The 25,730-nt window shown below is 50.3% G+C and overlaps 8 protein-coding genes across 8 annotated transcripts; 2 read left to right on the forward strand and 6 right to left on the reverse strand.

Moving 5' to 3' along the window:
- Window positions 1-87: 87 nt before the first annotated feature.
- On the reverse strand, window positions 88-2,117 carry T310_4940 (uncharacterized protein; the record flags this gene model as incomplete). Its single annotated transcript, XM_013472192.1, has 4 exons — window positions 88-153; window positions 297-735; window positions 833-1,809; window positions 1,914-2,117. 4 exons carry the CDS (start codon window positions 2,115-2,117, stop codon window positions 88-90), a joined length of 1,686 nt encoding a protein of 561 aa, XP_013327646.1.
- A 983-nt stretch (window positions 2,118-3,100) lies between these two features.
- Window positions 3,101-4,234, reverse strand: T310_4941 (Peptidylprolyl isomerase; the record flags this gene model as incomplete). Its single annotated transcript, XM_013472193.1, has 4 exons — window positions 3,101-3,284; window positions 3,383-3,489; window positions 3,623-3,816; window positions 4,030-4,234. The coding sequence occupies 4 exons, from the start codon at window positions 4,232-4,234 to the stop codon at window positions 3,101-3,103; spliced, it is 690 nt and encodes a 229-aa protein (XP_013327647.1).
- Window positions 4,235-5,223: 989 nt separating this feature from the next.
- Window positions 5,224-8,564, reverse strand: T310_4942 (Uncharacterized protein; the record flags this gene model as incomplete). Its single annotated transcript, XM_013472194.1, has 4 exons — window positions 5,224-5,814; window positions 5,845-7,075; window positions 7,135-8,002; window positions 8,111-8,564. 4 exons carry the CDS (start codon window positions 8,562-8,564, stop codon window positions 5,224-5,226), a joined length of 3,144 nt encoding a protein of 1,047 aa, XP_013327648.1.
- Window positions 8,565-9,759: 1,195 nt separating this feature from the next.
- On the reverse strand, window positions 9,760-11,160 carry T310_4943 (Complex: NBP2 interacts with Nap1p; the record flags this gene model as incomplete). The annotated part of the gene is made up of 1 exon (XM_013472195.1): window positions 9,760-11,160. One exon carries the CDS (start codon window positions 11,158-11,160, stop codon window positions 9,760-9,762), a length of 1,401 nt encoding a protein of 466 aa, XP_013327649.1.
- A 1,331-nt stretch (window positions 11,161-12,491) lies between these two features.
- On the forward strand, window positions 12,492-17,581 carry T310_4944 (uncharacterized protein; the record flags this gene model as incomplete). The annotated part of the gene is made up of 10 exons (XM_013472196.1): window positions 12,492-12,587; window positions 12,723-12,893; window positions 13,081-13,257; window positions 13,455-13,680; window positions 13,840-13,974; window positions 14,068-14,244; window positions 14,324-14,715; window positions 14,865-15,646; window positions 15,875-16,045; window positions 16,114-17,581. The coding sequence occupies 10 exons, from the start codon at window positions 12,492-12,494 to the stop codon at window positions 17,579-17,581; spliced, it is 3,795 nt and encodes a 1,264-aa protein (XP_013327650.1).
- Window positions 17,582-17,914: 333 nt separating this feature from the next.
- T310_4945 (uncharacterized protein) lies at window positions 17,915-19,092 on the reverse strand (the record flags this gene model as incomplete). Its single annotated transcript, XM_013472197.1, has 2 exons — window positions 17,915-18,480; window positions 18,639-19,092. The coding sequence occupies 2 exons, from the start codon at window positions 19,090-19,092 to the stop codon at window positions 17,915-17,917; spliced, it is 1,020 nt and encodes a 339-aa protein (XP_013327651.1).
- A 1,085-nt stretch (window positions 19,093-20,177) lies between these two features.
- T310_4946 (uncharacterized protein) lies at window positions 20,178-21,461 on the reverse strand (the record flags this gene model as incomplete). Its single annotated transcript, XM_013472198.1, has 7 exons — window positions 20,178-20,246; window positions 20,316-20,390; window positions 20,546-20,617; window positions 20,668-20,795; window positions 21,009-21,028; window positions 21,160-21,188; window positions 21,261-21,461. The coding sequence occupies 7 exons, from the start codon at window positions 21,459-21,461 to the stop codon at window positions 20,178-20,180; spliced, it is 594 nt and encodes a 197-aa protein (XP_013327652.1).
- A 662-nt stretch (window positions 21,462-22,123) lies between these two features.
- T310_4947 (Hydroxymethylglutaryl-CoA reductase (NADPH)) lies at window positions 22,124-25,730 on the forward strand (the record flags this gene model as incomplete). Its single annotated transcript, XM_013472199.1, has 4 exons — window positions 22,124-22,465; window positions 22,527-22,889; window positions 22,944-25,306; window positions 25,379-25,730. The coding sequence occupies 4 exons, from the start codon at window positions 22,124-22,126 to the stop codon at window positions 25,728-25,730; spliced, it is 3,420 nt and encodes a 1,139-aa protein (XP_013327653.1).

Consider the following 25,730-nt stretch of genomic DNA (forward strand, 5'->3'; position numbering starts at 1 on the left):
TATGCAGGAGACAAAGACGCCTCTTCAGATGATCGTGAAATAAGTCAGGCATACAAAAAATACGGCGGGATAGGCTAGACAAAAGAATCAAAATGGATAATGTGGAAGATCCCTAAGTTCTATTTCATTCCACTTATGAATCGTATCATTGCGCTGGGAAGTAAGTAGCATCATAATATCATAAATAGTAAATGCTTGCTTGCACACAGTGCAATGCCAATCCCCAAGCTGTCGAATCTCCAATCCGCGCCGTCATCACTCGTAAAAAAAAAGTACTTGTCTCAGCCCCCTCTCACCAACCAAATATAGTCCGTCATAGTCTCTTCAAACCTGACGCCAATGGCCCTGACCGTCCCATCAGGGCCGAGCCTGAACTCCGCGCGCGTCAATTCCACCTCCCCCCACAGCTCGTAGGCGAAGAACCAGAAGTCGCCGGACGCATGCCGGAGCTCGAAGACGCCGTCGGAGATGGCGCCGGGGATCGTGGCGCAGAGGGCTTGTCGATCCCAGAGGGAGATTTCCTTCCCCTGGGAGGATTGGTAGGAACGGGGGAATAGGGAAATCTTCCTGCACTCTCTGCTGATGTTCAATGTCGGGTAGGCGGGGTGGACGTAGATTCCCTCGTATGCTGACAGAGGGAGAGAGGTGCGGTGGGGAGGGTCTGGGAGAGATGGATAGGTTTTCTGGGCTTTTTCGTCTGTTATTGTGGTTATTTCGTGGATATTCTTGTCCGATCTATAGATACAGAATCATAATGTCAGTCGCGATGTTCTCTTCTCAGTATCTCGACTGTTCTGTTCCGATTTGATGTTAACAGATAGGACAGACAAACCTTGCAACCCAGTCAAACCGCTCCTCCTCGGGTGTTCCCAGAAGCTCATCGATGAGATGATACGCTAGAAACCATACCGCGGCAGAGCCGCCTATCATGTTGTTGGTGAAGATGGTGAGACCCCATTCACGCTTCGGCAGATATAGCACGAGGGTCCCGAACCCTGGTTCTGCACCCCCATGCTCAATGATCACCTCCCCGCAATAATTGTGGATCATCCAGCCCAGGCCGTACGTTTGCGGTGCGGATTCGGGTTCCATGACAGTTGGGACCATAATGGAATGTGCGCTGACCAGTGCCGCATGTGCCTCTGGCGAGACAGGGGGAGCACGATGGATCATAGCACTGGCCCATTTTGCATAGTCTCGAGCCGACGACACGATGTGACCCGCTCCGCGGACATGATCCAGTGGGACCCAGCTGAGATCCTCGAGATCGCCGGTGAGATTGACATAGTATCCGCGAGAAATCTCAGCACCTGCGGCGAGAGCGTCATCCACAGACAAGTACGTGTCCGTCATGCCAAGCGGCTCCCAAATGCGCTCCCGGAAGAAATCACCCAGCCATTGGCCAGTAACCGTCTCGATGATATGCGCCACGGACATGTACATCAAGTTGCTGTACTGCCATACGGTGCGGATGGGAGCCGTGATGGGGAGGTGCCGCATATTGCGGACGCCTTTCCTCAGGGTGATGTTGGAACACAGCCATGTCATATCATGACGCGGTAATCCGGATCGATGCGACAGCGCATCGACAAGGGTAACGTGAGCGGTGTACCAGTCATCGTTCAGGACGAAATCTTCGGGGATAATTCGGTGGATCGGAGTGTCCCATTGGATCTCGGGGAAGTTCTCATTGTCGTCGACAAGAAGGGAGATGGCAGCAGCAGTGAAGGCCTTAGTGGTACTTCCTCCGATAAAATGCGTGTCTTCAGTGACGGGACTCCCCGTGGAGAGATCAGAGACCCCGTATCCCTATAGTTAATATGCGTAGCGGAGGTGTTAGCAATAATGCGGGGAACACAGATCTGGCCAAGAATGGGTCGAGATAAGATGCGGAACAGCCGTGCGGAACGCACCTTGAAAAAAGTCTCATTGCCATGCACCACGGCTATCGACACCCCGGGAATTCGGAAGTGTTTCTGCGCCCAAACGACCTTTTCATCGAAAACTTTGTCGAATGGAGATGACGGTGAGTTACCACCAAGAGGGAACTGCTTGGAGGCACTACAAGTTCCCGCGACCCAAACCAGCGACGCTAATAACAGGGCGGAGACCATCATGTTTAAACGACGATAACATCAGCAATATAACACACCAGTTCTGTATAATCGTCGTGATCTTCACAGTGCTGGAAAAGGAATTCGATCATATCGAGCTGAGGAGGTTATCCAAGAGCTCTAATCTGGACTGAATGGAAATAGTTAATCGGCACCTGAGTAGGTAGTTTAGTGTAACATTCATCAACCAACATCCTCTCTAAAGCAGTTTATGGCTACCAGGCTTTCTAGCGAATGACAATCCAGAGCTTAAGTTATGTACTCCGTAGCTGGGAGCCCACAACGCGGGGCAGCAACACCAACAAAGTCATTGTTTACACGGGGAGAACCTTTGTTTATGGCTCTGTTTGTTGCTAGGCGGCAGGATATTTGCACGGATCGAAGCTAATTGAGCGATAAGTACCTATTCACCTGAAGGAGATATTAACCTTCTCACCACACTGTAGACGTTTAGGAAACCCACATTCAGTGTGGGGACGATCATGGGAAGGTGAACACGATTAGGTACGTGTAGTTACCCAAGTGGGAAATTCACCTCGCCTTGGAGATGTGAATGAGCGAATATAGTGCTGGAAGAGTGACAACTTCAATGTCGGCTCGTGAAACACGAATGTGGCTTGACTATTCACCTACCCTCGGAACGCTTCCGTATCTGATCAGAAATGTCGTTAGTTGGAGTTCAAGCCGTCAAATTCATAATATTACCTTGACTTTACAAGCATGTGGGCTGAATTCCCAAGATGCAAACAGATAGTATCATTTACTTTGCAGAGATGGCAAGACTCAACTCTCTAAATACGAAAGAATGCGGTCTACGACTAAAAATCAAACGTAAGACTGCTGAAGCTATGTTAACCCCGGAAGAACCGGGTAAGAGAGGTTTATATTTGTCTAGTGGAAACAGCGACTAGACCATATGTAAGAAAGAAGCTAGCAACACAATGACGATCACATTCGACCGTTACGACTGGCAATGTTCTGGGCGTTTAGATGTCGGCACCAGCATCGACGATGGTGGGGCGGTTGTTGTCGGGAACAGCACCAGACTGGCTGCCAAGCTGTTCAATCTCGCGGACGACGTCCATACCCTGGGTGACCTTGCCAAAGACGACGTGCTTGCCATCGAGCCAGCTGGTCTTGGCAACGGTGATGAAGAACTGGGAACCATTCCTATATAGCCAAAGGCAATCAGCAAAGTACATTTAACACATTTTGGCGGAAACAAGTGTTACGTATAAGGAAGGATGACGAGTTCGGCAGTAACTTACGTGTTGGGGCCGGCGTTGGCCATGGACAGGATACCAGGGCCCTCGTGGCGATGCTTGAAGTTCTCATCAGCGAACTTCTCACCGTAGATGGACTTGCCACCAGTGCCCTAATAAGGAATGAGATGTCAGCAATAAAGTTCGTAATTGACGAGAAACACTGCCGCCCCCTTGCCTCTAAGAAGCCTAATATTGAGTGGAGGCAGGATACTCGTCGCCGAAATTAGTAGAGGTAGCACTCACGTTACCCCGGGTGAAATCACCACCCTGCAGCATGAAGCCAGGGATGATACGGTGGAAAGTCGAGCCCTTGTAGCCTAGGATTTGGGGCTTCTCGGGAGTGCCGAAGTTGAAGCCTTTGCACAGTTCCGCGAAGTTCCTGGCAGTCTTAGGGACGTCATCGCTGAAGAGTTCGAAGTCGATACGACCCTGCTTGGCTGAAGCGTGGAAGAAACAAGGTTAGCGGGAAGCCATTCGCGGTTCAATTGATGAAATTGAGATGGCTAAGAGATGAGACGATAGGAAAGCTATGATGGATTGGTGAGGGAAAGGTAAGGGAGATATGAGGTGAGAAAGGGAAAAGAGGGCATGGCGGGGTAAACGCTATTTTTTTCTGCTGAGCTTGGGGGAGGAGAAAACGAAATACTCACGAGCTGAACCGCCCTTGGGGGTGTACTGGACGACGAAGTAAGCCTTGATGGGAGCCATGGCTGCGGAGGATTGATGAAAAGCACGGAGGCCTGGGTTCTGATTGCAATTGAGGATGGGACGAGAGAAGAAGATAGGATGAGAGGAGGAGGAGATGGGACGAAAGCAAGGTGGGGTTATTGTTGCTCTGAGGGCTCGGGAGAACATTGTTGCTTTCCTGAGGAGGGGCACTCGAAGTCACGGGAGAGGGGCAGCCGGCGCAGAGGCTAGAGGAAAACACGGACGGCGTCGAGTCTGTTTGGACACTCCGTCAGCCCGGACGATCCAGTCACGAAGCTGCAGCTGCTCACCGTCCCTGCTCTGGACGGGGAATACAGGGGAACTGCACTGAGCAAGAGCACTGGTTGGCTACGGCCCTCTGCTGCGCTGCATCTTCTCTCACGTCCGCCGGCCCAAGCAGCGCACAGGCTGGGAAGATGAGCTGCTCTTACCAAAGATCGGATCAGCGAGTAAAGTCCCTGAGACAGGAGCAGAAAAAATTCCCAGGGAAACAGGGACAGGTATGGATGCAGATAGAGAGTTGAAAAATAATGCTAAAAAATACACTTTAAGAAAGGATATTCAAATTATACAGTTCCAGAGAACAAGAAAGGACTATGGAAACAGTAATTAAGGGATAACTGGGCGGACAACTTGGAAACAGGCTGGAATCGATCACAGGGCAGCAAACATCTCTGTATTCCGTAGGTATTAGACGAAAGCGCCAGCGCCGGAAAAGTCGAAGCCGACTCTCCGGGCATACCGCATCTATCGTCACGTGAAACAATAGACCTTAGATGTAGTCATTAACATGCAATAAGTTCAACAAGATGAAAAAGAAACAGAGGAGAGCCCTCTGACTCAATGTAAACTAATTTGCAAAGATTGCCCGCCACTTTTTCCTTTTTTCTCATTTATCCAGTATCGGAGGAAGTTGGTATTTTGTGTGGCATAGGACTGACCAGTTTCCAGAGACTATCGTCACTTTTCGGCAGTTGATGAAGGTATTTCTCTGTGATGTTGATATGTGCTCTCCTTGGAACAGTCGCCTATTAATAGAGACTTGAAGAAAGAGTAGGGCACACAACAGGCTCCATCTTTGGTCCTGCTCACACTAAATACTCCAGTGTCTTCAAATGGCTGTCCGCTGCCGCCGTCTATAACGAGGTACCATGCTTCCCTCCATCCTTCTTAACAGTGGCATTGTCATTGAGTATTCCGTTGATCAGATCATTTGCACCCGTATATGGTGGTGCCTGCAAAGGATTGTCATAGGGATCTCCGCCAAAACTGAAATCTGCACCTGCCTCCAACAACTGCACTGCGATTTTATGATGCCCTCCTCCTATTGCTGCCTGTAAGGGAGTGCCACATTCTCCTTGCGAATTGACATCTGCGCCGGCTGCCAACAGTCGCTTCACTATTTCTTCATACCCATTGGCCGATGCTGCGTGCAAAGCAGTACCAAGCTGACCACAGTGCGCCTCGATATCAACACCAGACGCTAGTAATATCTCGACTATATTGTCATGCCTGTTGATCACTGCCGCGTGCAAGGCAGTACCATATCGGCCACCATGTAGATTGACGTCAGCACCGCCAGCTATGAGGTCCCGAACTCTGCTCTCCTGGCCGGTAGCACATGCTGCCTGTAGTGCAGTCCCATACCTCCCTCCTTGCAGATTGAGATTCGATCCAGCTTTTAGCAGCCTGTCCACAATGCTATCATGCTTTCTCACGAGCGCTGCCTGTAACGCGGTACCATTTAATCCACTTACAATATTGACATGAGCACCCATCTTGAGTAGCAGATCGACAACTTCATCACGGCCTAGATATGACGCTTCTTGTAGAGCGGTGCCGTATTCCCCTCCTATCGCATTGATGTTGGCTCCTGCATCAATCAGCAGTTTGGCTACTGCGACATCTAATGCTTTGTGCAGTGCAGTTCCGTGAGATGTTGGCCAATTAACATCAGCACCTGCTGCCAGGAGTCTCTGTACGATCGCAAAGTGGCCTCGAGATGCTGCAAGCAGCAGTGCACTTCCGCGGTCTCCCATCTCAATGTTGGGATCGGCCCCAAACCCCAATAGTAGCTCGACCGTTGTTTCCTGTCCGCGAAATGAAGCCGCTTGCAGTGCAGTGCCAAGCCGTCCACATTGTCGATTGACATCCAACTGGTGTTCAGTTATCAGCAGGCGGGCAATTTCTGTTAGTCCCGCCGATGATACTGCATATAAAGGCGCCGGGATGTCTTCGGATGTTAGGGTGAGATTCATATCTCTTGAGTGATCCATGTCGAATAAACGGAACCAGTTAACATAGTTGTCATTCTTGAGAGACAGCAGCTCCATCGCGAGATCATATGTAGAAGTAGCATCTTTTCCAGAAGCACGAACGTGATGCGGCCAGAACTCAGCAGCATAAATAGCTAATTTAAATTGTTCTCCTGTTTCCGTGTCCACGCTGTCCTTGTCACGAAACTGCGAAATATAAGCAAGACAACTCTTGGCGATGAAGGAGTGGGCAGCTGTCTCGTTTATCCAGAATGCAGACGCGGAACTTTTCTGAATCAAATCGGAGAGCAGGTACTCCTTGACGGAGTAGTGAGCCAATGTAAAGGATTTTTGTTCAAGGGGGATTCCTTCTTCCGCGAATTCCTTGGGGGCTGGGCCAATAATAGGAATCCCCACCACCGTAATGAGACTCGGGCAGATGCTCAAAACATCCATTGGATCCTCCAAAACTGCATCTCTATCAAAATGAGGACAGTCGTCGTCAGAGATAGCCACCACTTCTGCAACCTCCTCAACATAGAGCGGTCGGGCTGAAAAGGCCAGCCATCGAAGAACGTTTCTTGCATACTCGCGGTAGACGTCGTCAATGCCACACAAGATCCGTTCATATGTTTCTCCCAATGTTGGGGGCAAATTTCTTAAATACTTCCGAAGTAGTGAGCGATTTATGGAGTTCGCAAGCATGTCCATTTGACAAGCCGCCCAACGGAACCTATTCGACGTTAACGATACTGTGTCAGAAACAACTAAGATGGAGGGGTTATATCTCACATCCCCTGAGCCTTCTCTATCAACTTGGTTTCAATTTCCTGCCGTATCTCATGATCTTTGTGCCATCTCCTCAACTTTTTGTCATTGGCTAATCTGTGGCGGACGTAACGACCAATATCCTCATCTACCAACCCGCTTCGGAGACAAACGGTATCTTTTTCGTTGCAAATGTCTTCGAGGGATCGTCGAATGTCTGGTTCATCTCGGCTCAGGACAATCATGTGCAAATTCTCAAGCTCCCATCTTACGATTTTCGTGAGGACGCCAAGGAGTCCTTCACGATCCGGACATTCGTCTAGACCATCAAGGACAATATATGAAGCTGGAAATTCTTGCATAATTGCACGTAGCATATCCAGGAGTTTGTGCAACGGTGGCTGTCGCTGCCCGGTCAGGTCAGAAGATAACACTGATTCCAAGCTTGCAGGTATCCTGACACATTTTTCAGAGAATTGAGAGATGAGGGACTTGATCATCTGCTCTGGTGCTTGGTCATCCAGACTACTGAAGGAAAAGTAGTAATAAGCAATCGCTTTGCCAGCATCGGACTCGCAATCCCGAGAAACATCTTCGACAATGCCAGAACATAGGACACTTTTGCCGCTTCCAGGTATCCCATAAAGCCAGAGAAAGGACATAATATCAGTCTTCCATCTTATATATTTTTGACTTTTTAGGAACCAGAGACCCGTGTTGGCTAAACGCTCGTTGACAAGCTTGTACTGCGTTGGTGATGGGTCTGGAGCCGATAACCATCGACGGAGTTTAGCAAGTTTCTCTCCTGCATCATCTGTTGTCAGCATGTTGGCAGAAGGAGGCGGTATAGAGAGTCTGAAAGGACTAATTGAGGTGCGAGTCTGCGCAGAATCTGTAGGCGAGGTGACGTGAGGAAGGCATGAGCTGCAGTTCAGAGCCCTAAGCCCTTACCTGGCCTGGCCGTTGACCTCGCGTGTACACAATTTGATGGTTCACATACCTACTGAAGGGTACGCCGTCGATGCAGCAGCTGCGTGATAAAAGGTGAGAGTCTGGATATATCTATGAATCGATCTATTTAATTTTTCCACCTTTGGTTCCTGAATCAGAGACGACAAAGCTTTGAGGTTTCGTGTTCCCATGGAGTCACCCTTCTTTGGCAGCGCCTTTTTCAGGAGCGAGTCAAGGGTTTCAAGTTGTTCTCGGCATCCCTCCACCACAGGGAAGAGTGCTCGAGCCGTATCTTCCTGGACGGTGCCGGCAGCAATCCCTTTCTCCGTTTGTTTGAGTGTATCCACCAAAAGGGGCACTTCGGTCATGGTCTGGCGGAAAGCTCGGGGACAATTATTGACAGTACGATGGAAGTCATTGAGACGGGATATCACTCTCTCGCCGAAGTCAACGATCTGGACGATGTTGGCAATAATGCCCATCACCGCAAGAACTTCCGCCATTGTTTTTGTCACTCAGAACAACCAAATGCCCGGTTTTAATCCTGCATCAAGCGACTCCTGGCGATAGCAGCAATGTAAGAATAAAAAACAAAATCATCATGAAGGAGCTCAGAGAGCAGCTCGCAGCATTTTATTTAACGTCTGCAGCCATGTTGCGGGGCTGTGTTCATCGCGAGGCAACTTGCTGCAAAGCCTGGCGGCTAACTGCATGAACAAAATCAACGCCCCAGGGAGAGTGATAAAGAGCCTCATTTGTAACGTTCGCCTGGCAAATCAGATCCCATGCCTGGTTACTTTGATCAGAAGGCGCTTAGAGAATGCTCTTAGATTGGATAATCTCTGCATGCGGGGGCGACAACTCATAGCCGCTGCGCCGCGTGAAACAATCACGCATCTCCAATCAATCCCACAAGAACAGGCTGCAGTCATCATTTCGAAGCAGATGAAGGCAAGAACTGTCAAATAGTACCAGGAGCGACGAATATGAAGCTTTGGGTATCAATCTGGGCGAAAATGTTGAACTAGTTTCGAAGGGTCTTCTAGCCGTAGAAACGAGTTGGGCGGTTAAATTAGTACTTAGGTTGGGACGCAATTGGCGACAAAATTATATCAAGGCGAACACAGGAACCGGCAAAACAAAGACATCTGTAGATAGAATAAAAGGCCAGTGGAGCACGAAAACAAAGCCATAAAGGTTGACGTTATTCTGATAGGATGCACTAAACATTAGGATTTCCACGATGCCCTTAAAGGAGACATTCTCAAACATCAAGGGATTAATTTGTCTTTATTATTATTTCAACACTGCACAGCGCTTGGGGAATACACATATGACTCAGGTACATGACACGCCCTTTTACGGGCATTCTCCAGTTCCAGATAGCTTCCTTCGACTTCAACAATCACGATGCCATGGGGCATAAAAAATGTCGTCCATATCAGCAACACAACTTCGAATCTCATACTTCTTCTCCAACAACGGACGGGATGATGGACGAGGACTAAAAGTCCAGGGAGCGTATTCTCCTCGGGTAGAGAGTCCGGCTCGACCCGGTCAAGCAGCATTATATCATGAATGCAGTTCCGTCCAAGAACTTCCCGAACTCGAAACGCTGAACAAAAGCGACATTCAACATTCAATGCTTCATGGGTATGATTGTCATTATCGTTGTATATTTTGCAGTTGATTCCCATCTCACTCCGTAGTCTCACCCGAAATGGTGTCGGTATGATTACTATTCTCGACTTTCTTCTCATCATAATGATCCACCTGCTGCGGACTTGCTTTCCCCTGACTGTCTGCCAACAAATGAGTGGGATATGGTTCCAGATCGCGGCTACTGGTGGAGAAAGTGGAGATCACAGACGGGTGTTTCTCGTGCGTCCCGTTACCAGGCGAAGTAGAAAGACTGTTTGAGGATGATATAGAATTTTCAGTCTGCGTGGGTGTGCCATCTTGGTCCAATGTCATCGGATTGAGATGAGCACTGGACTCGACATCACCATTGTTGAGCTCTCCACGAAGAGATGTCAAACCACCCTCAATATCACGCACCAACCGAACAAATTCCTCGGGGACGAGCCCACTTTCACCAGTTTTGGGGTCCTCGGCCACCAACCAGCCTTGGCCATGTCGGTACGAAACCAATATCACCTGACCCTCCTTCAAAGGAAGCTCATTTTCATGTTCGCTAGTGAAATCAAAAAGCGCGACGGCTTTTCCGTGCATCTCTTCATCCGGTGACGCAATGGAGAATTGGTAATCACGAGAATACCGAGAAGGATCAGTATCTGAGATATCGTCATCGGAATCAGGGTCCCTATCGTAACCATAGCCCTCGTCGCCATACGATGCATAGTTTGACTCGCCGAAATCTGCAGTCCCATACGTTCCAGAATACTCACGTTCACCGGCGGAATACGTGACAAACTCGCCACCAGGTCCATCACCAGTTGCATCATCGTCTTTGACATAATACGTCTCACTGCCGTCACCATTTAAGCTCACGAGTGTGCCTCGATCACTTTCATTAGAGTAACTGAAATCACGACCACTGTCACCCGGGCTTCTCCCTCTTCTTCCCTCTAAAACGTGCGCAGATTTATGTTTGCGATGACGAGACGTGACAATCGGGCTATGTAGATCTTCATCCTCACTATATGGAGGCCCATCGCCAAAGGACATAGCAGGAAGTTGTTGATGCCCATAAGAGCTGTCAGATGACCAGGATCCCGTAGACCAGTGGCTCTTTGAGCCATCCCATGACGCAGGTTGGGGATCTGACAGTCGTCGGCTCTCGCTAACAGGAGTAGACACGCCTGACGTGCGTGGCGGAGGTCCATAATGAAGAGGGTGAATGGCAGGATACGCAAAGTCGCGAACTAAGGCATAAGGCAAGCTGGACTGAAAGGCAGGGAATACATTAGACGCAGGTCGCGACCAATTCTGTGAAGTGTGCGACGCATTTGAGTATGTGGACAGGCGGTCTTTCGAGGACACTGCTCGCAACCCTGAAGGCTTTGACGGCCCGTCGGGAGATAAAGTTGCAGCGTTGTCGGACTGGTTTCCGCGCTGCGGTTCGGGAGACGATGCCATTGTTCTAATTAATAAAGTCGTATTGGCGAAGAGTTGAGCGACTGGCGATGTTTGTGCGGAGAATCGCGAAGCACGTATTTAAACTTCGCATAGGACAGAAAGGAGCGATGCACTAAGAGACGAGTCCAGTTCGCCCTAGCCTCGCATTTCGAACCTTTATGTTCTCAGCCAATGTCGATAGGATCTTCTGTTCTGTAGCAATGATCCGTTTGTCAAAGCGCTGGCTGTCGCGCCTGCTCGGCAATCGACCACCCTTGATCGCGGCCAGTCCCGTTGATGACACACCACAACACACGAGCATGCAAGGGAGAAATGCGACAAAGGTGAAATATCTTTGCGACGCTGAAATTCAAGCAACCAGCGAGCTGAGAGACTCCTGCGCAACACGCCTTAGAGGAGGTAATACGAGCGAAGCGACGGACGGGAACAGACGTGGAACTCGAAGAACCTCGGGTTCAATCGAGTCAAGTCTTCTGTATGAACGTGTATTCGAGCAAAGGGGGGCTTGTCTCTGAGGTAGCGACCGTGACTCGACAGGCTGCAAGCTTTACTAACTGGGTTGTGAACGTTGTGTGGTCCGACGAGTTGTCGAGGCAGATTCGAGGATTCTAAATATAGCAAGCGGTCAGAGAGGGGTCGTTGAGTAGGAGACGATGTCGCGTGTCGAGAAGGAAGGGCAAAGGAGCGTCAGAAAAGGAGAAAGACCAGAAACCACCAGTGGTGACTAGTCAACAGCGATCAAACGACAATGGGATGGGAGAAAAGGGTTAAGTCAGGGCGTAAATGAAGGAGACAGGAAATCTCCGGAGATTACTTCAACAGAGGCCCAGTAGCATTACTTGCGTGGTAGAACCGCAACGCTGAATTGGGGCTCGGGCCAGCGCCAGTGGGTAGTGTTGCTAAAAGCGGCAGCCGCAGAGTTGCCCCATGCAGTCTGATTGCCATGTGATCTTACGTAACTTCACTGCAGTAGAGTCCTACGCATGAGCAATCACAGTGACGTTGGAGAGATTGAATATCATAGCTTGGATGGCAACAGAGAAGGAATCAGGATTCCGTGAAGACACTGTGAGCAGTGACGAGTCTGCACTCTGCAGTTGTTGCTCTCCAATAACTTAATCTGCACTAACAGTACCGCGGTGTGTTGGTCACGTGATTTAAGGGCTGCTTGGCGTGTTTCAGGTTTCGGTGCTTTCTCATCCGGGGATGGCGCCCTGGCTTCCTAATCGGGATTGCAAGTTTGTAACTTCCAAAGGCACGCGCCTGGCCTGGTATGAGATATTTACGTTTATTCCATAAAAATCTCAATTTCAATAGCTCTCACAAACACCATGACAATGCAGAGTATTCCTAGCGTTTTTTTACCTATTTCAACTATTTTCACCTTGCAGAGTCCAGCTCTTGATGGAGAAAAAAATGAATCGAAAGTGAGAGTCATAGGTTGGTCTGAAGGGGTAGAGATGTATCTACAGCTCCTATGGGCCTACAAGAGGTATAGTAGAGTATAATAGGATAGTGAAAAAGGCAGCAAGAGCTATATTTAATGACTATGTAGTATCTAGGTAGGTAGGCAGACTAACTGTTACTTCCGAGGGAACACAAGTCAGCCTTACGTGACCAGCACGACGAACAGGGCCCAAGGTGGCTGTGTTGGGCTGAAATTCATGCATGAGGCTGTGCAGGCATCAGGAAAAGAAATTTTGACAACTCACCAAGGCAGAATCAAGAGGGCCGTCAGTCAAGGAGAAGTGAAATAAATAAGTCGCTGATGATATGACTCCGACTTTTCTGCCACCTGAGGAACCTTGCCTGCTGGCAAAAGAAAAGGTCATAAATGGAGTCTTCAGGTACAGCCAAGTAAGCACGTACCTCCATTGATCTGCTATAGTGTCTCTAATCCGGGTCAAATCAAAGAATTAGGGACCATGGGCCCGCGGATATTTTCCAAGACGCGTTCGAGGCATTTTGCAACGAACTATCCGACAAGGAAAAAGAAAGCCTCCCACTGTCCGAAAATGTCGACGATCTGATCGCTTGGATCCAGACGGAGATGAAGCAAACTTTGAAGAAGCAGGATCAAAGGACCCGATTGGAGAGGTGTGTGGATCATATCGTCAAGCTTGGACGGAGAATGGAACCGTACTTCGCAATTGTCGACATATTTGTCCAGACAAATCCCCAGTATGCAGGTCTGTTTTGGGGTAGCCTGAGACTGCTCTTCAAGGTCGGCGCCCCTCATTCATGTCGACACAATTCTTTTTTTTCCCTCTTGCTCATTATTGACTCTCTCCCAGTTAAGCTCGAATTACATCGACTACATGGAGAAATTCAGTAGCATGTTCAACGAGATCGCACGCAAGCTGCCAGCCTACGAAAACCATGTCGAGCAACTCCGGTCTTTGCTGGCCGCGCAGGGCCGGACGATCTCGTCACGTCTTGTGCACGCCCTGGCGAATGTTTACGCGGACCTCATCCGATTCTGCCACCCGGCTATTCGTCTTTTCTCTGCAAAGCGTTCTGGTATGTACTGTGCATACATACCTCTTACTTTTCCACCGTTGATGTCCCCGTCCTGATGTCGGAAGGATTATACCTCAAGTTGTAGAGTCTCGGGCGGCTCACGTGGAAGCCTTTTGACCTGGAATTCGGCGATCTTCTACGTCGCTTTGGGGAGCATAGACAGCTCTTCGAATTCGAAGTGCTTTTCATCGCATGAAGAGGCCCTGCTATTCTACGCGCGATATGATGCCCAGATGCAAAGGGACCGAGAGACGAGCGTCGAGGCGGAACAGGCGGCGTTGAGAGAGCAGTTTCGTATGTACAGTACACACACGCGCGCGCATCCAGGACATACAATTTCTGCGTTTCAAGGAAGACATGATTTGACTAAGGGAAATAAATAACTAGAGTCGCGGATCAACGAACTGGGTCTATGGATTGATCCACCCCAGTGGAAAGAATCCTACGACGCTGCTGCCCATTCGAGGGCGACGGGGACGTGTAGCTGGGTTCTCCAGGATCCAGAGTATCAAGCATGGAAGTCCCAGCGTGACGGTGGGACAAAACGCGTGCTCTCCATCCAAGGTATTAATTCTTATATAACTAACCTTTTTTTTTGGAGTGCATCTTCTCTAATTGTTTCCAAAAACTTTAGGAAAACCAGGATTTGGGAAGACAACTCTCTGTCCCGTTGTAATTGACGATCTCAGTGCGAGCGAGATACCCCCTGCCGGATCAACGACATCATCCCCAACAAATGTGGTCGCCTATTATTTTTTCAATCAACAACAGCATCAAGAAAGCCCCGGTTCGGCTTTCCGCTATCTCCTTGCCCAGGTCCTGCATGGCCTCCAACATAGCCAAAAGGCCATCGACATCGCGTCAACCCTCTTCGATAAGCGGAACCTGGGTCAGCACAGGGCAACCGACGCCGAGATCTTTGCCGTTCTCCAACTGCTTCTCAAGGAGTTCCCCAGGTTCTACTTGGTCATCGACGCTGTCGACGAGTGCAGCGACCCGGAGCACTTCCTTGACCGCCTATATATACCGTCACAGGTGGGTTCGAAGAAGAGTGTCTTCTCGTATTCTTCTGTCGTCCCACGGTCCAGGTTCCGGATCGGCTGATGGCGAAGAGCTACGTATTGAATTTGTCCAGGTCACACAATGCGAATGACATGATCTTGTTCCTGCGATTCCATCTACAGGAGCTCGCCAGGCGAGGCTTTCTACCAAGCACGGCCAGTCTCGAGGATTACGTCGACAAAATCATCTCCCGGGCCAGTGGGATGTTTCTCTGGGTCAAGCTGCTGGTCAACTTCCTCTACATGGACGTCCTCACGTTGAACCAAAGATGCGACGCGATCGAGTACCTCAATCGGCTGGAAGGCCTCGACGCGTTGTACAGGGCCATTGCAGCCAAACCCCGGGAGCGTTTTTCCGGACAATCGAACCTGAACATCCGGAAGGGCCTGAAGTGGATTCTAGGCGCCCGCAGACCGGTCGACATCGACGAGTTTGCCGTCGCTGTCGCCGTCCCCCTCGATCGGCCGCTCTCTGCGGCCGACACAATCCCGAATCTCGAGCGATCCCTCAGTAATGTGTTTGGAGGGCTCCTTGAACTGACATCAAAACGAACCGTCTGCTTCATTTACCTGTCGGCCTACGAGTTCTTCTCTTGCACGGAAGGGGATGACGGCCCGTCCACATCGACAAGATCAGAATTTCAGGCAGACCACGCAGAGGTCCAGCACTGCATTGCCATGTGCTGCTTGTCATATCTTGTGTACACCATCCCTGGCGAGCCACTTAGCGGCGACGTCGATACGACGCCGGATGCTGACTTGACAAAGCGGCGGTTTCCTCTCCTGCCGTATGCCTCTCAGTTCTGGTCCCAACACGTAGTAGACGCTATTACGGGAACTTTAGCAAGCTGCAACACCTCCCGCCCCAGCCTCCAGGAGCTTCTTCATGTCTTTATCCGATTTCTGTACGACAAGAACAAGTGACTGTCTGGCTGGAAGCTTGTTGGCTCTTTGGTAGTCCACCGACAGTCTGTCCCCTGCCCTACGGCTTTCTCGCGGCTGTGAATCATGGGAACATCAATCTCCAGAAGATCGTGGACGATGTCGGCAGTTTCGCGGGGAATGTCCGCAAACTCACGCGGGAATGGTCCCATCTGCTGAAAAAAAGAGCCCAACGAAGTCTGGGGCCACAGCGTCCAGGCCTTCACTCAATCCCGATTCTGGCACCAGACGGTCCACAGCCGAGTCATCCCCATCGCGCGTCCGGAAAGGATTCATGCAGCCTCGGAGAGGAATATTCTGATCAAAAGTCAGGCCTCCCTTGATGCCACAAAATTAGCCACTATTCGATTGATCCCTCCAAGGTCAGTGCCGTCCTCACTTCACAATGTGTGACTCGTCGGAGCTGATACATCCTCTTTTTTTTTTCCAGCTCAATGTTCGAAATTCCAGAGAACTCGAACTATCTGGTCGATATTGTTGGCTGGCAAGCTCGGTATGATCTGTGGAGTCTCGAGCCGAATGAACACTTGGACGCTATTACGTGGAATGTCGAGCCCGCCGCACTGAAGACATTGTTCGAAGACGCTACGAATGGACTGCCTGGCTGGCGGAAGTGGACTGGTTTTCGGTTTCCGGTGGCCATTGCAGATGACCTCCAGGCGGTGATTGTTCTCAATTCGGTCGTCCGACTCAGCCCCGGTTTGGCACAGGTTTGGTATAATACCCTGGATGTCTTCGGCAGACTGCCGTCTCACAGGGAGCCTGTCGTCGATGCTTCCTTTCAGCTAAAACTGTGGGGTTCTGGACGCGTCGTCGCCGTGTTCCGTCGTACATTGGGATACTCTTACTCGCCTTGCGGAGAACTGGTGCATGGAGGACTCCTTCAGTTTCTCCACGACGTGAACTTCGCCACGGGACACCCCAGGCCCTCGTACGGCTGTTTTGAGTCGTGGCACTTGCAGGTCGTGTCGGCATACACGGCCTCCTTCCTCGACCGAGCGACGGTCTTTCATCCCCGTCTTCCCCTTGTAGCTTTCCATGCGTTGATCCCTTCGCGGACGCCATGCTCCGGGAGACTTGATCCCGGTCCCGTCAAGACATACTTGTGGCACTTTGGGGGTTCTCTGAACGACAGCAAGCATCTTACCAATCTCCCGGTTCGTAATTTGTACGTCATTCACGATGGCCTCCTCGATTCACTGGGCTTCATCAGTGATGGGGAGTATATCCACGGCGAGGATTCCAAGACGGGGGATCCTGTCGTCATCAAACTCGACGACTTTTTGAAGGAGAAGGAGCAGCAGCGGCAACCGCGCACCATCCAGGATAATGATGATCGTCAGGTTCGCCTCCCTGTCCGGTCCAACACGGCATTGCAGCAGCAAGCGCGGAAGAGGACCTTCGAACATCTCGTCTCTCTTTGCAAGAGGGATCGGCCAAAAAACGCCGTCAAGCACACGGATTCCTTGACCTTCGGCCGCAACCGCGACGGGGTCGCGCAGATCTCGAAACTGACGCAACTGGACGAGGGAGCCATCGTGCTGCAGACCCTGGGCGCGGACGGCAAGCTGCATCTGCAGACGCTGTCTCGCCTTCCGGACAAGATCCGATCGTCCAGCGTGGCGAGTGTTCTGAACACGGCCGCCGCCGGCAGGCGCGAGGGCTATTCCCGGATTCTGCTGAACAAGGGCGCCCAGGAGCGATATTCACTGGATGACGTGGGCGATCTGTCGCTGCCGGCGATTGTAGAGCGGTCCGAGACGAGCGTTCCCACCTACACGAGCGACGGTAGTAATCATAATAACATATTTCTCTTGGAAGCCCAAGACACAGGCGAGGAGCAGGCGCCTAGTCTGAAACGAAGGAAAACGACGTGTATTTCTTGGACAATGTCCTAGGTGTCTTTTTTCTTTCTTTCTTTCTTTCTTTCTTTCTTTCTTTTCTCTTGTCTGCTACGTGTATGTGCATACTTATCTGGTTACATGGGAGGATATATAAATATACATAATAGCATATTTTCTATTCAAGGGACGTTTTTTTTCGAAGACTATTTATTTATTTTACAAGAACAGAAGTTTCAATTCGATTTCACAAACTCTCCTAGTCTCAGCCACTTGATAGGCAAATTGGTGACTCCTAACTCCTTTGGCCATTGGCGCTATGTCTTCGAGTGAGGCTGCAGACTAGATGTGATTCACAAGCCTGCTTGTCGGATGTAACCGTGGTGACTGTCAGTACGGAATGCCGATTCCCTTGTCAGAGGCATCCCGTACTTGCTGCGAGACAGCAGTCTTCTCACAGCGGTGTGTCGAAGCCGTTTGAGTACGAGCGACAAGTGTCAATGGTGGTTGCGGATAGGTACTCGTCAAACCTTGAGTAGGCCATACGAGTTCGATCTCCATTTGCGGCATTAAAACTTCGTACAGCGTGGTAGTGACGGTGACAGTAGAAGGGTTTGGCGATTTTGCACATGGACATGGGGTCGTCGAAGACACTGGAGATGCAGACGTCGTTGCAGGTCCGACAGGAGAAGCCGTGGGGGATGGGGATCCGTTGCGAGAATTTACAAGCTCAGCGAACTCCGATGGAATTGCGGCATTGTTGAGGGGCTGGCTCTCAATGTAGCCATTCTTCGTGTAAGTTTCGGCGCCAACGCTCTCCGTGATGTCGATATCCATGCAGGTTGTATAAGTCTCATTCAGTCCTGTTCGATTCCAAGAAGGCAGCTGGGCCAATCCCAAACCCAGTATAGGGTATAGGGCCTGCCAGTCGGCACATCGGACGGCAATGCAATATCCTGTTGACACCATAGATTGGTTCCCATCAACGGGTCTGGTGTGTGGTTGAATGCTTGTTGGCGATACTTGGAAATGCTACCGTCATTGACCTGGTAACAACGGCCATCGTCGAAGTTTTGTTTTGACAAGAGAACCCCCCGCCCGTCGCCACCTGTACCATTTTCGTTCCACACCTTGTGAATGGCAAGGAGAGTATCGTTCTCGCGCGGGTCTGTCGTGCCGTAGACATAGACAGTGCCTCTGTTCGGTGGTTTTCCAATTTGATTCTGCGGGAGGGTGACATGGCCGTTCTCCTGATATCGAAGTGCGACGGCAGCCCCGGGAGGCGCCTGGAGCCTTGGGTAGCCTGCTGTCTGATTCCGAGTCCGTTGACTACTCGAACATATGGGGGTCGTAGGGAGGATATCGTTATTTCCCTGATTATTTGGGGGAATCAGGTAGGTCATATCGGTGTCACTGAATCCCTTTGCATCTCTAGGAACGAAGCCACGCGGATACCCGGGTTTTCCAACGAAGGTACCATTTGGAGCAATCACCATCAGCTGCTCGATCCAGCTGTGGGCACTAACTGTGGAGATAAATATGGTGAGCAGCGTTATCAAAGCTTGCATGTTGCGTCTCATGATGTCCAGCATCTGAGTCGTAGAACAATGATCGTCTGGCAAGGGAAGGAAAAGAACAAGGAATTCTGACTAGCAGAAGTCCGGAGCCGATAAATAAATCCTTTTCTGCGTGTCGAAAAGAAAGTGTCAGTGCGGATGCTTTGTCACTGTCCAAGGGAGATTCGGAAACAATGAGCATTGTTATATTCTATTGTTTTGGTCGGACAATGGCTAGCAGCGTAAATGCTCGGGGTAAGTCAGTCACTTACGGGAAAGAAAGCCCGCATTTGAACAAACAATCAATAGGAAAGAGAGAAATACAGATAATTGATAGACTTTGGCGTCCCTTTTTCTTCTCTTGCCATGATATAAGGCATCCAGAAAGTGACAAAGTAGGAGCTTGGTGCCTGATAGAATGTTGTCTATTGTTGGCAAACTGTCTAGAGAATAAAGTGAATCAGCCTCTGGTTAATTAAGATGAAATTACCCTTGATCATAGACATTCGAAACGCCTGATGATGTCATGGATGCCAAGGAGAAAACATAGTCAACTGGCTTCCAGTGCAGCGTCTAAGTCAAGTTCACAAAGTAAGTGAAGCAGGAGAAGCCCAGCCAATCGATCGCCCTATCAACGCTGCTCCTCGAACATGCTTCTTAGCCTTACGATATGGATATGGCATGCTTGTTTCAGAGCCACAATCCTGTAATTATTCAGTGGCCGGGCATAATTCATCCATCACGACTGGATCACCACATCTTGGGCTCTTCATCTTTAGCTGTTGCAATATGATAGGCTTGCTTCGTGCAATAGCAACACAGTCCAAGTGGATCAGCAACGGTTCCACGTATTTACGTATATCTTGAAGGACTCCTTGTCAAGCGCTGAGTATATGAGTATAACTACAGTGCCGACTGCAGCGCTACTCTGATGCGATTTCTTTGAGTGAATGACTAGAATCAACGTGCTAGGAATCGTCATCCAGAATTTCACGTGTTGCAGAGTCGAATGATTGGATATCGAGCAGTGCGACTGATTGGCTAATTCTTTAATGGTCCGAAACGGCGTTGCCGCGCGCAAACGAGGACGAGCGATATTAGCCACTCCGCTGGTCGGGCAGCTTTTGCGCTCGTTTCACCTCGACATCCAGGCCGCCGGGCCTGTTCTAGAGAAACTTTTTTTTTACCTTGGGTGTTTCTATAACTTGTAGGTGATATGGCTTCCACTGTCTTACCTGACCATCCCAGCTTGCTACTTCGACAACCGTGACTTCGGATGAGTTCTCATTGTAAACTTTTATGACAACCATCTGTCGTAGTCAACATATAGGTGAGAATATGTTCTTTCTGCGGAACTTGTGTGATTGAAAAGAGCGCAGGGTGGTTTGGTGTCACGACTGAGTTACTTGTACATCACTAGCTTGAGTCATCGAGATATATATCTCATGTTGGTGACACACCTTACAAGTCTCGCTTCGCTCGACTGATTCGAAGAGAAAATAGCTGGTCTATGCCAGCTTGTTGGACCCACGTCTACCTACTAGATTGGGTAGTTTTTATTATCTCTTTCTCAGGCGGGCTTCCCACCTGTAATTCTTTGCCATAATCTTCGTTGTTTCCCTTGCGAACATGTGCAGCATGCTTATGCAATTTTCGTAATTTGGTCAGACTGGCAATTTTCACGAAAAAAAAATTTTCCGTTTTAACAGAGGGATCTAGTTGCAATTCTTCCAGATATCAGAATTGGCACTCTTCAAAGGATGTTGGACCAAGTCATCACAACACTAGAGTTTATGGGTCAGTGATGTCCAACGACATATTTCCACATGATCATAAAGACTGCCAAGCTGAATATATTTGGGATGTTGGGGTCTGGATTTGCAACTGTCCTACCCCCTGCTATTATTTCTGAGGGTTGTGAGACGTACGGCTGCCTCTATACGTACAGCTGAATACATGTAGCCAGACAGAGAAGGTGGTGGCTTCTGTTGTCATATTGGCTGTGACTGATTTCCCCGCATAAGGCCCCATCTCGATCGAGTCACCCCCATTGCATGAAAGAGAACGTTACGAACACACCTTATGTGAGGGTGGCAAAAGGCATGTGCCTGTGTGCCTGGCAGTATGATTCAACAGCGATATTCTGCATTGACATCAAGGCCATATTATTTCTGACCTACTAGTTCCATAAAAGAAGAGGCATGCTTGCAGTCAGCCAACCTACAAAACACGACAGCTGATAATGGGTTGAGAAGTTCTATATTTTTTTGCCTGTTTACTTTGTTCTTGAATAGGTCGGCTGTCCGATCGCTGTCCGATCGCTGTCGGTGCTGTTTCTCGGCTTGTTGGGGCTGCCGTGGGCGGTGAGCCTTGCTGGGCATAGCGCCGGGCTTATCTAGCGAATGCGCTCGGGGCTCCGACGTCGAGCTAACGACGCAGTCACATTGCCGCTCTTCCCACCGCCCCTAGAGCAGCTCTCTGAACAATTTTGGCGAGCGGCGAGCAGCTCTGTCAGGGAGAGAAGAAAAGCCAATTCTCATTGACGTCTGCCAACGTCATTCTTCTTCTTCTTGCCTCGAACTCGAGCCGCTGCTCTGTCTTTATCGGATTTCTTGTGGCAATCTGCTCCGTCCGTGCGGTTGCGAACCCGCTTCTTTTGAGACTGTCGGGTTCCCCCCCTGGCTGTTCGTTCAACAATTGTCGAGAAATCCGGAGGGAGAGTTCTGCTGGGACGGCAGTACTTTTCGCTGCATTATCCTGCAGTAAGAAGATTGCTCAGACCGTGCTATAATCTGTCATAGTACGTGTTGCAGTTGATGACTCCCCAAGACGCTATACCTGACTCCTTTCCCGTCCACAGATCGTTTCAACCACGATTCGGCACGGTCATCCCATCCAATGTTTGCCAGCAATTCGGCAAATTGAAAGGCACTCTGATTAGTACCTATCCTCTCTGTCTTACGATCACCTGTGGTATTCCACAAGTGGCCCTGAGACTCCATAACCTATCAGCCTACACCGCCTATCCGCGAAATCTGATGCGATGGCTACTTCTTTGATTCCGCAGAGGTTTCGCCCCACGGGCTTGGACAACGATGCCGAACCTAGCTGGCTGAGGCGTCAAGTGACCGCCGTGCTGCAATCAGTGTCCCGTCGCGCATGCGTGCATCCAATCCATACCATCGTCGTAATTGCGCTGCTTGCCAGTACGACCTATGTTGGACTCCTCGAGGGCAGTCTCTTCGACGCATTCCGCAGCTCAGGAGATGCTACCAATCAATTGGATGTCAACTCTCTTCTCTACGGAAGTAGAAACCTTCGTCTGGGGGAGCGTACTTCATGGCGATGGCAGGTGGAAGATAAGTTGACTTACGAGGATAGTGAGGTGAGCATCAAGACCTTTCCCACCATAAGGGTTCTCTCCAGATTACTGAGAATGAAAACAGCAAGTTGCGCAGCACCTAGCACTTACGACTTTCATTTTCCCCGACTCATCCTGGAAATCCACCTCCACTGCGCCGTTGCTCGATGACATTCCTATCCCGGAAAACATTTCTGCTCGCCCGGTCCCTCACACCCCCAATCTTTTCTCTCCTTTCTCGCACGATTCGTCATTGGCGTTTACCGTTCCCTTTGATAATCTGCCCAATTTCCTCAAGGCAGTCCAAGAGATCTCCGATCCAACCGCCGAGGAGGACGCGACGGAGCAGAGAAAATGGATCATGAGGGCAGCTCGTGGGGCTGGTTCTCGTAGGGCCCTGAAGATCTGGCTATCAGATGCCTGGAGTTCCTTTGTTGATCTGATCAAGGTAGGCACTATTAGCTGTATTATCTTTACCCGTCAGCGTTCTAACATGTCCTAGCATGCGGAAACCATCGACATCGCGATTATGACCCTAGGATACATTTCGATGCACCTGACATTTGTGTCACTTTTCATTTCCATGAGACGTTTGGGTTCAAAATTTTGGCTAGCAACGTCGGTTCTCTTGTCAAGTGTCTTTGCGTTCCTGTTTGGTCTTCTGGTCACTACGAAGCTTGGTGTTCCGATCAACATGCTGCTACTCTCGGAGGGACTGCCTTTCCTTGTTGTGACAGTTGGTTTCGAAAAGCCCACCATTTTGACAAAGGCAGTACTGTCCGCTTCAACTAATGCCAAACGCCAAGCTGGTGGTGCCAATAGACGTAACGCTGGTAACAGCAACGTCCCCAATTCGCCTAAGTCGATTCAGGACTCGATCGAGCTCGCCATTAAAGAAGAAGGCTTTGGCATTGTCCGAGATTACTGCATTGAGATTGGTATCCTGGTGGCCGGAGCTGCATCTGGGGTCCAAGGTGGACTTCGGCAGTTCTGCTTCCTCGCCGCGTGGATCTTGTTCTTCGACTGCGTCCTGCTGTTCACCTTTTACACCACTATTCTCTGCATCAAGCTCGAAATCACTCGCATTAAGCGCCATGTTGCACTGCGAAAGGCTCTGGAGGAGGATGGTGTGTCTCGTCATGTCGCGGAAAACGTGGCTTCAAGCAACGACTGGCCGCAGATGGGTTCGGATAGCAGCAAGAACAACGACACCAGTGTTTTCGGGAAGAAAATCAAGGCTAGTAGTGTGTCCAAGTTCAAGATGCTCATGGTCGGTGGATTTGCTCTGGTGAACGTCGTCAATCTGTCTACCATCCCCTTCCGAAACCCGGCTCGGGGTGAGAGCTTCCCTGTCCTGTCTCGGATGTTTGCTGCGACCCCGATTGATCCTTTCAAGGTTGCTGAAAACGGTCTTGATTCCATTTACGTGACCGCAAAGAGCAACAAGCTTGAGACCGTGGTGACTGTTCTTCCGCCGATTAAGTACAAACTGGAATACCCCTCGGTACATTACGCTCAGCCGGACAACCGTGGAAGCTTTGACATTGAATACACCGACCAACTTCTGGACGCTGTGGGCGGTAGAGTTCTTGAAAGTCTCCTGAAGAGTGTCGAGGACCCCGTCATCAGCAAGTGGATCATCGCAGCCTTGACGCTAAGCATCGTCCTGAACGGGTATCTGTTCAATGCTGCACGATGGAGCATCAAGGAGCCTGAAGCAGCGAGTTCGGTTGCGAAGGCTCCTGTCGAGGAACCCAAGCCGGAGGTTGCAAAGGTTGAATACAAGGATGATGGAACCCGGAGGACCAAGGAAGAGTGTGAGGCCATGCTGAAAGAAGGGAAAGCGTCACTCTTGAACGACGAGGAACTCATCGAGCTCTCACTACGGGGAAAGATTCCAGGGTATGCCCTTGAAAAGACCATGACGGACCAACCCATCATGAGCCGTCTGGAGGCCTTCACGAGAGCAGTCAAGATTCGCAGAGCTGTCGTTTCGAGGACCCCTGCTACGTCTGCTGTCACGAGTACTTTGGAAACATCGAAGGTTCCGTACAAGGACTACAACTACACCCTCGTCCACGGAGCCTGCTGTGAGAACGTTATTGGATATCTTCCTTTGCCGCTGGGTGTGGCTGGTCCTCTTGTCATCGACGGACAGAGTTATTTCATCCCCATGGCTACTACCGAAGGTGTGCTGGTGGCGAGTACGAGTCGTGGATGCAAGGCTATCAATGCGGGAGGCGGTGCTGTTACTGTTCTCCATGGTGACGGCATGACCCGTGGTCCCTGTGTAGGATTCCCGACGCTTGCCCGAGCCGCCGAGGCGAAGAACTGGGTTGATTCAGAGGAAGGGAAGAGAATTCTCACGGACGCGTTCAACTCGACCAGTCGTTTTGCCCGTCTCCAGTCCTTGAAGACTGCGCTTGCTGGCACGTATCTTTACATTCGATTCAAGACCACGACGGGCGATGCCATGGGCATGAACATGATCTCGAAGGGTGTTGAAAAAGCGCTTCATGTGATGGCTACCGAATGTGGATTTGAAGATATGGCGACGATCTCCGTGTCGGGCAATTACTGCACGGACAAGAAGGCGGCTGCTATCAATTGGATTGACGGCCGAGGCAAGTCGGTGGTCGCAGAGGCTGTCATCCCCGGTGATGTGGTCAAGTCCGTTCTCAAGAGCGATGTCAATGCCCTGGTTGAACTCAACACGAGCAAGAATCTCATCGGCAGCGCCATGGCTGGCAGTGTCGGCGGTTTCAACGCCCACGCATCTAACATTGTTACCGCTATCTTCTTGGCGACGGGGCAGGATCCCGCACAGAATGTTGAAAGCAGCAACTGTATTACGATCATGAAGAAGTAAGTGATGATCGCTCTTTGTTCCATTTCTGCCGGGGGGTATGATCCCGCTGACTGATGATGTGTCTATAGTGTTAATGGTAATCTCCATATCTCCGTGTCGATGCCATCCATTGAAGTCGGCACAATCGGTGGCGGTACGATCCTGGAAGCGCAGTCTGCGGTGCTCGAGATGCTCGGGGTGCGCGGCTCTCATCCCACGAATCCCGGCGACAACGCCCGCCAGCTGGCCCGTATCGTGGCCGCGGCAGTTCTTGCTGGTGAACTCAGTCTGTGCTCCGCCCTCGCTGCCGGTCACCTGGTCAGGGCACATATGGCGCACAATCGGAGCGCGGTCCCTACACGGTCCGCGACACCGGTGTCGTCCGCGGTGGGCGCTGCAAAGAGCACTGCCGAAAAACTTGCCATGACGTCTGCGAAATGA

This window comes from Rasamsonia emersonii (genome assembly GCF_000968595.1).
Source record: "Rasamsonia emersonii CBS 393.64 chromosome Unknown ctg1118621760200, whole genome shotgun sequence".
Taxonomy (NCBI): domain Eukaryota; kingdom Fungi; phylum Ascomycota; class Eurotiomycetes; order Eurotiales; family Trichocomaceae; genus Rasamsonia; species Rasamsonia emersonii.